At 40.8% G+C, this 13,851-nt stretch overlaps 1 protein-coding gene across 3 annotated transcripts in view; it reads left to right on the top strand.

Moving 5' to 3' along the window:
* Positions 1–10,199, top strand: part of LOC119905050 (deoxyribonuclease-1-like 2) — a 28,183-nt gene extending 17,984 nt beyond the window's left edge. For all 3 annotated transcript variants that reach the window (XM_038721753.1, XM_038721750.1, XM_038721751.1), the window contains 6 exons: positions 1,127–1,213; positions 1,556–1,653; positions 1,767–1,879; positions 2,175–2,332; positions 4,089–4,185; positions 8,135–10,199. In XM_038721753.1, the coding sequence (XP_038577681.1) occupies positions 1,127–1,213; positions 1,556–1,653; positions 1,767–1,879; positions 2,175–2,332; positions 4,089–4,185; positions 8,135–8,266 (685 nt within the window). In that variant the 3' untranslated portion in view covers positions 8,267–10,199. The remainder of the gene's footprint in view (positions 1–1,126; positions 1,214–1,555; positions 1,654–1,766; positions 1,880–2,174; positions 2,333–4,088; positions 4,186–8,134) is intronic.
* The last annotated feature ends 3,652 nt before the right edge of the window (positions 10,200–13,851 follow it).

Here is a 13,851-nt window from a genome sequence, read left to right as displayed (position 1 = left end):
GTTTGTTCAAGAAAATGGATCCATGGTGAGGTGGCAGTGATGTCCATAAAGCTCCTAGTTAGCAGATAGTGTAATAAGATATCCGACAGCTGCAGAGAATTGCAGACAACAACTCTTAGACTGTTGTACTTTGTGACTGATTTATTACCGACATTATCTGTAAGCGCATGGAAGAATTTATATTTTGCATAAACTCGTAGCAATACCAGTTATAAGACTTAATACCAATGACAAACATACATTTCCTAATCAGAAACTGTTGCAGCTAATTACAAAGTGCGGACATATTGCAATTATCCGCAGAAGACACCGTCGCCTCATTGAAATAAGTCTGCAGGTATTTCTGATGATCTATAAAGAGTAGGACAGGACTGAGCCTACAAATGGCGGTTGAGCAATCAGAGTTTGGGCTAAAAGTGTACAAGGGCGGGTTTTCAATTTCAATACTCCTCTCCTCCCCCGCCTACTTTCCCTCTGCGCTCCAAGTGGCCTGGGTACAACTCGTGCTGTTTCGTAATACCAAGGGCTGAGGGGAAGTGCATGAAGGGAAGTGGAACCACAAATGAAAAGCAGCCTTTTTCTCAGAATCTCAGGATTAGGGTGTTTATAGCTTGTAAAAATGTAACTAGTTAGTTTGAGCTCTTCCTTCCCTTTTTATTTTTAAAAAATGTTTTACTTTTTTCCTTCAAATAAATGATGTCCCTGTAGTGAGTACTATGCACTTAGTTACTGTCCATCTCTGGGCTGTCTCCACAGCTAGGCTACTTTAGCTTCAGTATTGTTTGCCAAAAACAAAGACACAATCGCTGTCAACCCTGTTTCGATCCAAGACTGTCAAGATAAATCCGGCTGGGCAAAGTTAAGTGAAATGACATTTATAACACAGTTTAACCTCTGCTGAGGTGCCCTTAAGCAAGGCCCTTAAACAAAACTCATCCGACTCTAACTGTGTGAGTGTTCCTGAGAAAATACGTACCTAGATAAGTAAAGGTTTAGATCATATAAATTGCAAAATTCTGCCACTCCCCTGTGGAGAGAGAGCTGCTTATTCTCCTCTCCTCCTCCTTATGTGTTGACTTGCTGGTGTTTTAGTAATCAACCTTTTCTCTTTGTTTGTTGTGTTGAGGTATGAGAATTACACCTACCGGGCATTAACAAGTGTGGGTCTGGGAAACTCTCCCGACAACATGCAGCAGTACGTTTTCATCTACAGGTGAGACACAGTGTGTAGTCCAGGAAGAGAGACATACACACCTGGATATTGTTCACTGCAGGAACTCCTCATGTGCCATTTATATTAAATTACTAAACAATAAAATTGACAATCAGTGAAACGACATTATATATATTTTTGTATATAGTACAAGTAGTGTTTCAGTAAAATCCTTCCAGTGTGTCGGGGTTCCAGATCTGAGTATGCAGCCTTTTAGCTTCTTTTTTAGCTCATCAGTAAATGACAACGTAACATCCCTCTACTCTGGATTATTTCTTTGCTGCTGGTTAAATCCACCGTAACACTTCTCCTTCTTCTGAACCTCTTCTCCGCTCCAAACAGGACCGACACGGTGAATGTGACCGATCAGCATCAGTACAGGAAGGCCCAGTCCTTCCTCAGGGAGCCGTTCGTCGTGAAGTTCCACAGCGAGAAAACTGGTCCGTGGAGACACACAACCCTTGTATCTATCATGCAATCTCATCCTCCCTTTGTTCCTCCTCAATTTTTCCTTTGCTGTTCTTGTTTTATTTCCCTTCTTTCTGTTCTGCAGAAATCAAGGACTTTATTTTGGTTCCTCTGGACTCTGATCATGATCGGGCCGTCCAGGAGATGGACCGGCTCTATGACGTATTTCTGGAAGTCACCAAGAAATGGAACAACACGGTGAGGAAATGAAAAGCAGTTTATAGGAAGGGAGCTGCAGCTTTTAGCTACCTAGCACCATCCAACTAACTTCCTTACCTCTGGGCGGCTGAATTCACTACATGCCTTCCTAAAAATATGCAGCTTTGCATAGTATTGTGTTTAGCTAAGGTGGAAGGACTCATGTGTCCTTCCACCTTAATTTAGTAGACAACGTCCCTGTAGACAGGTGTGTCGGATAAAAAAAACTCTGACTGTGAATTAACCAAAAAGTGTGTGTGTGTGTGTGTGTGTGTGTGTGTGTGTGTGTGTGTAGAATGTGATGTTCCTGGGAGATTTCCACGCCAGCTGTGGCTACATGACCCGAGCCAACAAGAAAAACATCCGACTGTTCACCAATTCTAAATTTACCTGGCTGATCGGAGACAGAGTTGACACCACCGTCACCAACCAGGCCAACTGTGCTTATGACAGGTACAAACTACAAAGAACAATCAACCCCATACATTTAATTAAACAAGTTATTAAAGTGTATGTGTGTTTGTGTTAAAAAAGTTAAAATATATTGAATATTAAAATAAATAAATAAATAAAACGGTAAGTGTGTGTGTGTGTGTGTGTGTGATTAAAAATTTTTTTAAATAAAATGAATAAATAAAACAGTAAGTGTGTGTTTAAAAAAAAAAATAAATCTCTCTCTCTCGATTTTGGGTTTTCTTTAGCATTTATAGTTTTTGTTTTAGTTTTTTTGTTCTATTGAATTAAGTCATCTTTCTCCTTCTGATACTAGTAGTCTGATACTTTCATCATTTTAAACTCTGGATTCATCTGCATCTTTGCTCCAATGGTTTTTTTTTTATTCATAAAAATCATTCTAGACGGTTTCGACAATCGACCTGAAACTTTGGCAGGATCATCTACAGATGTCGCTGATCAAAAGTTATCAATCTGGGTTTTTTTTCCATAAATTTTTACTTTTGTGTCTTTACGCACAATTTTACATAAATGCCTGTAAATCAAAATTGGCTAAAGCTATTGTTGCCAAACGTGATTCAGATGCTTGTCCCGAGTTTCGCTGAGCAGTCCTGGGATTTGTCTTCCACTAGGGGGCACTACACTTGTAAAAAAAGTTTATACCTCGCTGGATTTGTACAAAATTCGGATTGTACAGTCTAGGGTCCCAACTCATTTGATTCATAAAATTTGGTAATGATTGCTCAAAGTGGGCGTGCATTTCTCATTCCAAACTTTCTAAGAAAATCCTCCGTACGTCCTAGAGAGCTGAAATATCTTCAGCACATCCACTGATATGTGACTAACGTTTGCCTTACTGCAACCTATGGTCAATTCAGAAGTCAGTCACTCTATATTTTTCAGAATATGCTAAATCAATCAACATCTATATCTCCACAAGACTTTCTTCAATCGCTACAAAAACACAGACATTCTCTAGATGGCCGATATCACGTGCTTCAAAGGGTTTTCAGATCGGTCAAACGGTGAGTCTGCAGTGATATTCAGTATCTTGCTAAAACTTGTACAGTTTGCACAACATTTTCTTTTTTGCTCAGTTGTGGATCAAATGCCATCCGAATCACTGACAGCACACCAAAAACAAGCAGAATGATGCGTGATTTTTTTCTCAGAATTTTCTCACAAACATCTTGACAGTTGTCTTTAAGTTTAAACTGACAAAAATATCCAGGTCTGGCACATGTGACGTCACTACCTCAACCTGTGAGAGGTGTGTGTGGAAACAGCCTCTCAGTCAGTAAGTCACCTACTCCAGAGATCTGAAGTCCCAGGGTTCAAATCCCCAGGTGACTGAGTCAGACTTGCTGACAGCGGGGGTGTTTAGATCATAGTGAGTCTAAGGTCTCCATTTTATTTGGATTGAGTGACACTTTCTTCATAATTTTCTCTGCCTAAAAGTGTATGCGCGGCTTAAACTTTAAACCTTTTGAAACACAAAATGTTGCAGGGTGGTTGAACATTTCACTCAGTAGCCAGGTACATATAAATGACAATCTCTGATCTCAAGGTGATGTGTAAAAATAAAATTTGCGTTTCGCCAATTATCTCAAAATATCCAAATTTTCATCACTATAATCTCAAGTCATCTGCATCTGTTCTGTTTCTGCGACTTGCTTGGATGCCGATGTTTGATTGTTGTTTTTGTTTATTTGAGCACCAGATTTCAGCTCGTGACTTTATTCTTTGTGTCTGTCAGGATCGTAGTGCATGGGCGACCCCTTCTGGAGGCGATCCGTCCGTTGTCTGCGAAAGTCTTCAACTTTGCCAAAGAGTTCAAACTCACCAAGACAAGGGTACGTCTGTTTGTTTCTTTTACATTTGACATTTCCTTTTATTTGCATTTTGAACCATGTTAGCTGCAAAGCTTTATGGATGGTGATATGTGGGTCTGTTAACCTGGGCATACGCTGCACGACTTGAGCCCGATTCTGACCCGATTGTTGAGCCGCACGACTCACTTTATAGTCTTTATAGTCACTATATAGTAAATACAACTTTGTCTGGCGTTGTTTGCTGTGCCGTGTACTGCGGGGATCGAGTAAGTAAGTATACAGTAAAAAATAGCTAACTTACCTCGCGTTCTCTCTCTGCAAAATTAACATGCTATGCTGTCCACATTTCCCCGGCCACCCTGTCCATTGTTGCTGCCTTGTTAGCATTTTTCAAGCAAACTGCATGCTGCTTTCCATTTACCTCAGAAGTCAGAGCTGGGAATGACGTCACGCCTGAGTTGACCACGTTCCAGTCATAAAGTTCAGAAACCTCGCTCGGTCAGCAGTTGTTTACAACTTAGCCATTGTTACGAACGTATTTCACTGCACTTACGCATACTTAAAGGAGACCTATTATGCTTTTCCTCATTTTATGACCTATCTACAATGTTATAATGTTGAAATCACAATGAGCAAAAACCTCAGGTTTCCTCCTGTTCTGAACGCTCTGTTTTCAACTGCTTTTTCTACCAACGGCTCCGTAATACGACACATGGAGCCAGTCGGAGCTGCTGTTCCATATATGGTCATTTGCTCCCACAGCAACGCTCAGTCTGCCTGTTCTGCCCAGCAACAACAACAGCCTGGTAACATGCTTCAGGTCTTGGCCAATCAGAAGAAAGTAGACTTTGAGAGGGGTGGCCTTAAAGAGACAGGAGCATTTACAGCTTGTTTCAGACAGAGACTGAAATGAAGGTCTTGATGGAGAGCCAGTATAACAAAATTAAATATTTTTTGCACTTTGAATCATGCAAAGCTGCTATACAGGCGTCACAGAACTATAATATAGGACTGGAAAAGCAGTATAATAGGTCTCCTTTAAGCTACATGTCCACAGAAAGCAGTTGGACAGCACTTTGTGTACGACAAGTCACAAGTACACAAAGTGCTGATAAACAATATACACTACAGCTTTCACAAACGTTTGATTGGTTTCAGGACACATCATAGCACAGAAACTGCCCTCATTAAAATCCCAAATGACCTTCTCATGGCAGCTGACTCTGGCCATGTCAGCATCTTAATTCTTCTCGACATCTCTGCAGCCTTCGACACAGTCTCCCACTCCATTCTTCTCATTGACCTCTCCAAACTCATTGACCTCACTCGTATTCTTGGTTTCAATCCTATCTCACCAACCGGCAACAATAAATCACCCTTAAGGGCATTGCTCTGAATTGGCGCCAGTCTCACACGGCGTGCCTCAAGGATCAGTGCTTGGCCCACTACTATTTAATATCATGCTACCTCTTGGAATGATTAACCGGAAACATGGACTACACGTCCACTGCTACGGTGATTACACCCAGCTCTACATCAGCACTAAATCTACTACTCCCCTTCCACCACTACCGCTTATCAATTGCCTGAAGGACATAAAGAACTGGATGGACAGTGACCTCCTCAAACTGAACAAAAACGAAACAGAACTCATGGTGTTTGCCCTGCATTCACTTCTCAAAAAGGTTGAGATCACACTGGACGTGGATGGCTGCTCAATCTCTGCATCCCCTCAAGTACCCACTCCTTCATCACCTCCCAACTTGACTACTGTCACGGTATCTTGTTCGGTCTGTCCAGCAAGGCTACTGACAGACTCCAGTGTGTCCACAACTCTGCGGCTAGGATGCTCACCCACACAAAACTTGGATTCCACATCACTCCCATCCTGAAGAAGCTTCACTGGCTGCCATTTAAGTCCCGGATCAAATTTAAAATCCCTTCTCCTGATGTACAAATCTCTCCATGGACTTGCACCTCACAGATCTACTCCATCCCTACAATCAGTCACGGTCCCTGCGGTCCTGGATGGGTTGTGTTGACATGTGGTTCAGACCTTCGGGTTTCCCTCCGGAACAATTGTAATAACTTGGGCGATCATCTGGTCTAGGGATGGGGATCGTTAATTTTTATTGATATTGAGACTGCTTAACGATACGATTCTTTATCGATACTTTAATATTATTTAGTGATGGTTATTTGGTAAGACCAGACCCAACGGGCATGAGGTAGGCCTGCACGGACTGTGTGAGGAAAATATGTGCGATATCGTGATATATTGAGATGACATATCACTTGCGATAAACATATATTGAAGTGTACACATTAGCTGCCTGGTTTTTTTTAATTTAATATTTTAAATACAGCTAAATGTTGTTTCTAATGCAGCAACATTAATGTTTACAACAGCAAAGTAACTCAATAACTTTATCTGACATCACAAGTACTGAGTGATGTTTAGAAAGAATAACACTAGTCTGTATCAGTCCCTCCTCGTCTCTCGCTGCCTGCAGGTAACGTTGCAGGTAGGACGAGCGGCTGGTTTGTCTCAGCCAGCAGCTGAGTTTTTAAGACTACAGACTAGTCTGTGCTCCAGACATTTCTATTTAGCTTGTTTTTAACATTTGGCTAATGCCAAGCTAGCGTTAGCTGTGCTTGTATAAAACATACAGGATGAGATACTGAGGACAGAGATAATTAAATTTACCCTTTATACATGTTTAACGCTACCTTACAGACAGGTGTATTGATAAAGTATTGTCTTTTTACTTGTAAAGTTTTTATTGAACGTACTTACTGTAACGAGCGTAGCTGTCATCAACTAACGTTACAGTAGTTTGGAGCTAATTTAACCCTCACCATATTCCACTGCGACGGCGCCGCCTCTCGCTCTGCTGCTGCTGTGTATGATGATTTTCTTATCCATTGCGCATCAGATTTGACGCTCAAGACATAAGGTTACATTGAGTTACAACGACATACAAGTCTCGACAGCAGTATCGATAAGCTCGAATCTTATTGATTTTCGGGTTTTGAGAAATTTTGAAACCGGGTCTCAACATGTTAATGTGTCCAACACTTTGTTTTATGACCAAATACCTGCAGATCTAATGACGTGCCCATCAGCCTCAGCACTAGCCAATCAGCAAGAACTGACTTATCCATCTCGTCAATGTTTCAGTCGCTGCCATAGAAGCTGTGAGGAGCAGTTAACTTATTGTTTGTGTACAGCTGTAAACATCTAATTGTCATGTAATCATCTTCATTTTTGTAGCCCTTATTCATAATCCCGCCAACAAAGCTCTCATTGGCTCTGTTTTGTTTTTTTTAGCCAGGGAAAACGAGCACAACACCAGACATATTTAAATTGCTGATTTAAAAAAAAAGAGATGTGAGCTGAAACTGACCCTGTCGTTTTTATTGATCTCGTGTTAACTCACAATAAACGTTTTAGTCCTCCTTCCTGCTTGACTGAAACCTGCCATGTTTGTGCTCGGCCTGTGCGGATGTGTAAAACCGGCACAGACACCACAGTAAAGTTTATTCAAACAAGATGGCTGCATCCTCAATAATGCTGAGGACAAAAAGAAAGAGGCCATGTTACCTTCTGTAGTGCTACTATAAATGGGGGACAAACATTTCTGACCTGCCAGATATCCATTTGATCGTCCGAGAGCCAGATTGTTCAGCGTTCAGGTGAATAATCGGGCGTCGTAACCTTAAACTTCTCGTCAAACGACAACCGCCGTTAGTCAGGGGCGACCAATTCAGGGTTAAAATTTGCCTTAATCTTTGAACTATGCGCCCGGCTACAGAGGACTGAGGTCAAGCTGGTAAAAGAAGCAGAAACTGCATCATTCTTCTTTAAACTTTCACCTTTTCTTCCAAATGTGTGGCATTTGTTTAAATTCAAAGTGCACATATAAACTTTCGATGTTTGACTCTGTGCTCTGTTGCTTTTGTCTGCCAGGCTCTGACGTTAAGTGACCACTTACCTGTGGAGGTGAGACTAAAGAGCTCCGCCCTTCTGCTTCAGGCCATGCCCCTCCTGATCCTCCTCAGCATGTCGGCGATCGTCCAGTCCTTCCTGTCCGCTCTGTGATCGTCTGCTTGAGTCTTGGGGTGTAAATCCTCTAAAAGCCTTATTTTTTTGTTTTTTTTTGTTTTTTTAATCCAGACAGTCTATTCGCCTGCACTCATCAATAAAAGGAGTGATGAGCTTTCTTTTAACGTGGTTTGACCCACACAGATTTTTAGTCAGTTCACCTGGATCACGGTCAAATGACCAAAGTAAAGTAAAAACAACACACCTGTTTTCTGGCTGATAAATGCTTTATTATCTCCTTAGAATATCGAGATGACTCGTGCTTTTTGGGGTGCTCATTTATTTTTTCAGTCCAACTTTATTTACCTTGTTCTCTCCAGATATCAAACCATTATTATTTTAAGATAACGAATCATAGCAGTAAGATTTTACTTCTTCTCTGCTTCGTCATTTCTGTTCTCTTCAGAGAGGCCGAAGGAAAGAAGCTGGAGATCCTAAAGAGAACGATCGCATTTAAGTCCCGATGCCACAAAAACATGTTTGATATATTTAGATAAATATGTACAAAGTTTTAGAACACCTCCCATTTTTCTAGTTTGTATGTAAATCTAAGTAGCAACGTCTACGCCACCAAAACAGACATTTCCAGATCTAAAATGATCAATTAAATGAAGTTTTGTTCATTATTTCAATGTAGGATTAGCCGATGACCAGCTGCTCCGTCTTCATTCATTAATATTATATATAATATAGTAAAAATAAGACCTTCATCTGATCTGTACTGTAGAAATGTGTTATTTCCTTCCACTGCTTCAGAATAACTTGTTAACTCATTACTTGATCCCCAAAGATATCCCTGTAATTTACATTATTTCTCTTAAACTTTACCTTCTTTGGTTATTCTGCAGCAGTGGAAGAAAATAAAACACATTCCTACAGTAAAAACCTTGGAACAGCCTGTTATTACACCCTCACAACCTTTATTTTTACTATATTATATAGAATATTAATGAAGGAAGACGGAGCAGCTGGTCATCGATTGATCCTACAGTGAAATAACGAACTAAACTCCTTCATTTAATTGTTAATTTTAGATTTGAAAATGTCTGTTTTGGTGACAAACGTTTTTAACTTTGCTGCTTACTTTGGTACCATTTAAGGTTTTTCACTGGACTTGAGCTACTTAGATTTCAAAACAAACTACAAACATGGGGATCTTATAAAACTTTCGATAGGTTGTGTATAGAGGAGGCTTTTATAGCTGAAAGATTAAAATTGGTCTGACTAAAAAGCAGTGGTGCTCAAGTGTTTTAAACCATCAGATGGCACACTGATAACTGAAGTAGAGGCGTCGGGATCTGTCTGATCCAATCGTACGTCCGCTTCAGTTATTAATCAGCACGTCCGTGTGTTGTGGGAAAAGAAAAGTTGACACAATCGATCACCTCGGCGCTGCAGGGCAGAAACCCGGCTGAAGATAGTCTGACAATCATCCGCTGGACACAGTAGCTACCTGCTGGAGTCTGCAGAGTTGAAGTTGGTTTAAATGTTTGTATTGGTGACTTTTAAATCAAAGATGTCACTAGATTTACACTCACATGGCAGATTTTATGCTTCATGCCCACAGTAAAACCTCCTTCTGGTGCCATTTAGAAGATGCCAAATACTTTTTTAATTTTATATTAACAGTAATAATGGAAGAGAAGATGCGCCTGTGCAAAGAGTCTAAATTAATTTGTGTTTATTAATTTTTTAGCAAGAACAACTGAGTAGTAACTGTGTTACACCTCTTTTAGCAGGTGAATCAGTGTACTGTTGTTAATTTAGGTACTATTTCCTCATCATTCTGTTTTTTTTTAGTAGCCGCCTCAGGTCTGTCCCACTCTGTACAGAAACTGATGTAAATATCTGCAACATGTCAGGATATATTGTAGGACAATCATTCATTCATGTGTTTTTAATGTTCAGTAAAGTTATTTTGAAATTAAAATGCTTAAGATGTCGTCATCATTACACACAATCCTCCACACAGGTTTCTATTAAATGATTTTTAATCCTTTCTGTAGTTTATTCACAGCTTCGTCTGGCACTGAATACTTTGAGTTGAAGAAATAAAATTATTATTGCTGATGAACAAACCCTCACCACTAGGGGTCACCACAGAGCCAACAGGATTAGTGTGTAAAACTACTTTAGAGTTTATTAAATGACCATATCAGAAGTTTTGAATCCGTTACAGGCTACTTCACACATTCACAGCTAAACATGCTGCTGTTTTATACATCTGAATTAGGGACAGACTGGGAGTAAAACTACTACTTTAAAAAGGCTGCAGAGCACGCACTGAGATTGTCATGATTGAACCATCTCACATCACATTAAGCCTCGACATAAAAATATCCACAATCCTCTCTGAGACAGAGAGCTGTCTAACTGCTGCTCTGGGTCAGCTGGCTGGCTTTAAAAAAAACCTCTCCAAACATAGAACGTAAACTAAGAGAGCAGCAACCTGGATAAAAAAATAAATAATATAAATGAACTAACAAAAACACAGCAGCAGCTGCACCGTTTCATATCAAGAGAACGAAGGCAACGCAATAAATAATACTGCGTGGCTTTACGTTTAAACCAGACTGTTTCAGTGTGTTGTCTAGTAAGAGGTGAAGTAGGAACCTCGTCAGTGAGCATCTTTTCTAGCAAATCACTAAAGACACATTCTCCCACACAAAATGTGATTTTGAGGGAAAGGATTGATTTGTTTTATCAATGGCAGACATTAAATAAAATTAGCTAATTTACATATGTAGATGTCTAAAACATTTATACGTGTGGAATGACGAGACAAAAACAATCAAATGAAAATGTTTAGTTTGGCTAAATAAAAGGACACGACAGTAAATCACCGATACTGAAGTGATTTATTTCCCACAAAATCCCCACAGGACAGCGAACCTCAGACATTCAGAGCTTTACTAACGTTAGGCAGCAGATTTTAGATTCTCCACCAGCCTGTTTGAACACACAGTCACTTTACTCTTTAGCTCAGTTCTTTCTTTCTGGTACATTTATGAAACAGTAGCTGACCAACAGCATTTGCATTTCACTTCATTTTGATTCTGACCACACGTTGTATTAACACATTTAGACACATATCTACCGTTCAGCTGCACTCTCTCTGGATTTACTGATTTATTGATCTGTTTTTTACATCACATACATTTGGGGTTTTTGAGGGCAGCTGCTTTGGATGTGAGTGTTTTTCTTTCCGTCTGCAGGCGCTGCTGTGGTTCAACTTGTTCCACCAATGAAGAAGACAGCAAGTTCCCTCACTGCAGTGATTTTCTATTTTTGTGAAGATGTGTCACACTTCAGCTAAACATGCACACTGGTGCCTGGCTGGTTTCACTTATCTCAGTCCTAAGGAAGCCGTTTGCTGCTCAGCCTCCCGGTGTGACTGCAGAGTGTCTGCGAGACAAGTTTGACTTGTTTTATAAGCATCCAGTAAGGAAACCGTGTTTGATGACAGCCATGTTCAGACAACGCTCCCAACTTCCTGAATAGGAGACTTGAAAAGTAGTTTTAAAAGAACTTTTGCCAGTAGGTGTAGCTGTGGCTATATTTAATTTTAATAAAAAAACATTTCCCTCCTCAGTCTTTTCCTCTTCTCTGCAACACACTTTGTACTTCCTTTAAGGGTTGTTAGATGGCAAACAGCGCGACACAGATGAGCAGGTGACTCGATGCTTCACTGCTTTTCTGCCTTTTAGGGGTGAATATTTGCTGGTTTTCTTAGTCTTCTATGATATTAAACTAAATGTATTTGAGCAGCAGCAGCACTTATGAAGTCTGAGGGGCAGACAAAAATTAAAAGTTAGATTTGTGCACACAAAATAGGTAAACATTCACTCAGAAATATGAGAGAGAAAGAAAGCAGATGACCCAAAACCTCAGAACCTGTTATGTTACGCCCGGCCAAGGGGAAACCTGAGCGCAACATGATGTTTCCTCTCTTTTCCCCAGAAATCATCAAAGTACCACAGAATATTCAGTCTGTTAATTACCTAACAGAGTAAATACAAAAAGAAAATGAACAAATACTTAGCCTGACTCCCTGGCCAGAGGGAGAGAACAATATTCAAAATAGAAGAAGACATACTTTATTATTGTTATTAGTATACACATGGAGAGACGTCAGAGTGACGGAGCTGCCACTCAGTGCTGCATCCCCGACACGGCGAGAACTGAAGTTTGCGGACGACACCACCATCGTTTCATACAAGGATGAGACTTCATATCATTCCTAATTCATAATCTTGCAGAGAACAACCTACTGCTCAACGTCAGCAACACCAAGGAGCTGATCGTTGATTTCAGGAAGAAGGAGATAAAGACACACACTCCTGTCTACATCAGTGGAGCTGAGGTGGAGCAGGTGAACAGTTTTAGGTTTCTGGGAATCAGCATCACAGAGGAGCTGACATGGTCGAGTCACATCTCCACGCTGGTGAAGAAAGCTTAGAAGCGACTGGATTTCTTGAGGAAGCTTAAGAAGGCTAAATTCCTGTGCTAGGTTCTTCACAGAGGAGCAACAGAAAGCATCCTGACTGGGAACATCACTAAGATGGGATGTGCACGGCCCAGAACCGAAGGGCTCTGCAGCGGGTGATTAAAACTGCTCAGAAGATCATCGGTGAGGTGAGGAGCCTGCAGAGCCCAGAGGATCCTAAAGCACAGTACCCACCCTGCCACTGCTGCACCGCCAGACTGCAGAGCAGCTTTTCCCCCCAAGCTATCAGACTCTAAATCATCCTCAGCACTGCTCCACTGATTATAGCTTCTTTCTGTTTACCATTTTATGATGCTTTTGTATGACTGTAGGGTAGTTTGGGGTAAGACAGCCCCCCTAAGCTCAGTGTTTGCTGACACAAGAAAGAACATGTAATTTATTTTCTTGTATTTTGAGGATGGCTATGCCTATGGTAATATATTATAAAGTAAAATAAATAACTACAAATTAATTTGTGTTTAATTAAATTTATTTTTATTTTTTTTAGGGAAAAGGTATTTTCCCCAGCTTTTGGGGGTTAAACGACCCCCTCCCCAAATTTTACAGCCTGTTGTAATGTGACAAATAAACCTACCTTCTAACCATAATACAGACAGGGTTAGGAAACATGTGAGGTCATATTATGCTTATTGCCATTTTTCCCCTCTCCTTTATTGAGTTATAAACTGTTATTGTGCATGTAACAGGTCTGAAAAGTGAAAAAGCCCAAAGGGAGTTCCCATCTCCCACAGAAAGCTCTGAACTGACTGAAAACAGCTCGTTTGTAGTCCAGCCGCTTTGTGACTTCACAGGGATGAAAGCTAAACGCGCCTCATGTAACGCTCGCAAAGCGGCTACTCCGACACGCCCTCAGAAACAGCGAGCTGCAGCACACAGCTCTCCTCTCCCTTCCAAACACTAGCTACCCTCCAGGCAGTCAGTGGACATAAAGTTGTTCCTGTGATGTAGAGACAGAGCTCAGTTAAAACTTTATGGATACAGATTAATAACTCACCGCTCTGAAACTCTCGCTCCAGTCCATGTTGCCAAGCTGGTCGGCAACACGTACGGCTGAACCCGAGCTGTTTACCGGCTT

The sequence above is a fragment of the Micropterus salmoides genome, unplaced genomic scaffold (assembly GCF_014851395.1).
Source record: "Micropterus salmoides isolate LMB-PRFRI ecotype aquatic unplaced genomic scaffold, ASM1485139v1 Ms_hic_scaffold_16, whole genome shotgun sequence".
In the NCBI taxonomy this organism is placed as follows: Eukaryota; Metazoa; Chordata; class Actinopteri; order Centrarchiformes; family Centrarchidae; genus Micropterus; species Micropterus salmoides.
The sequence above is the reverse complement of the archived record's forward strand: the minus strand, read 5'-3'. Positions and strand labels throughout refer to the sequence as shown.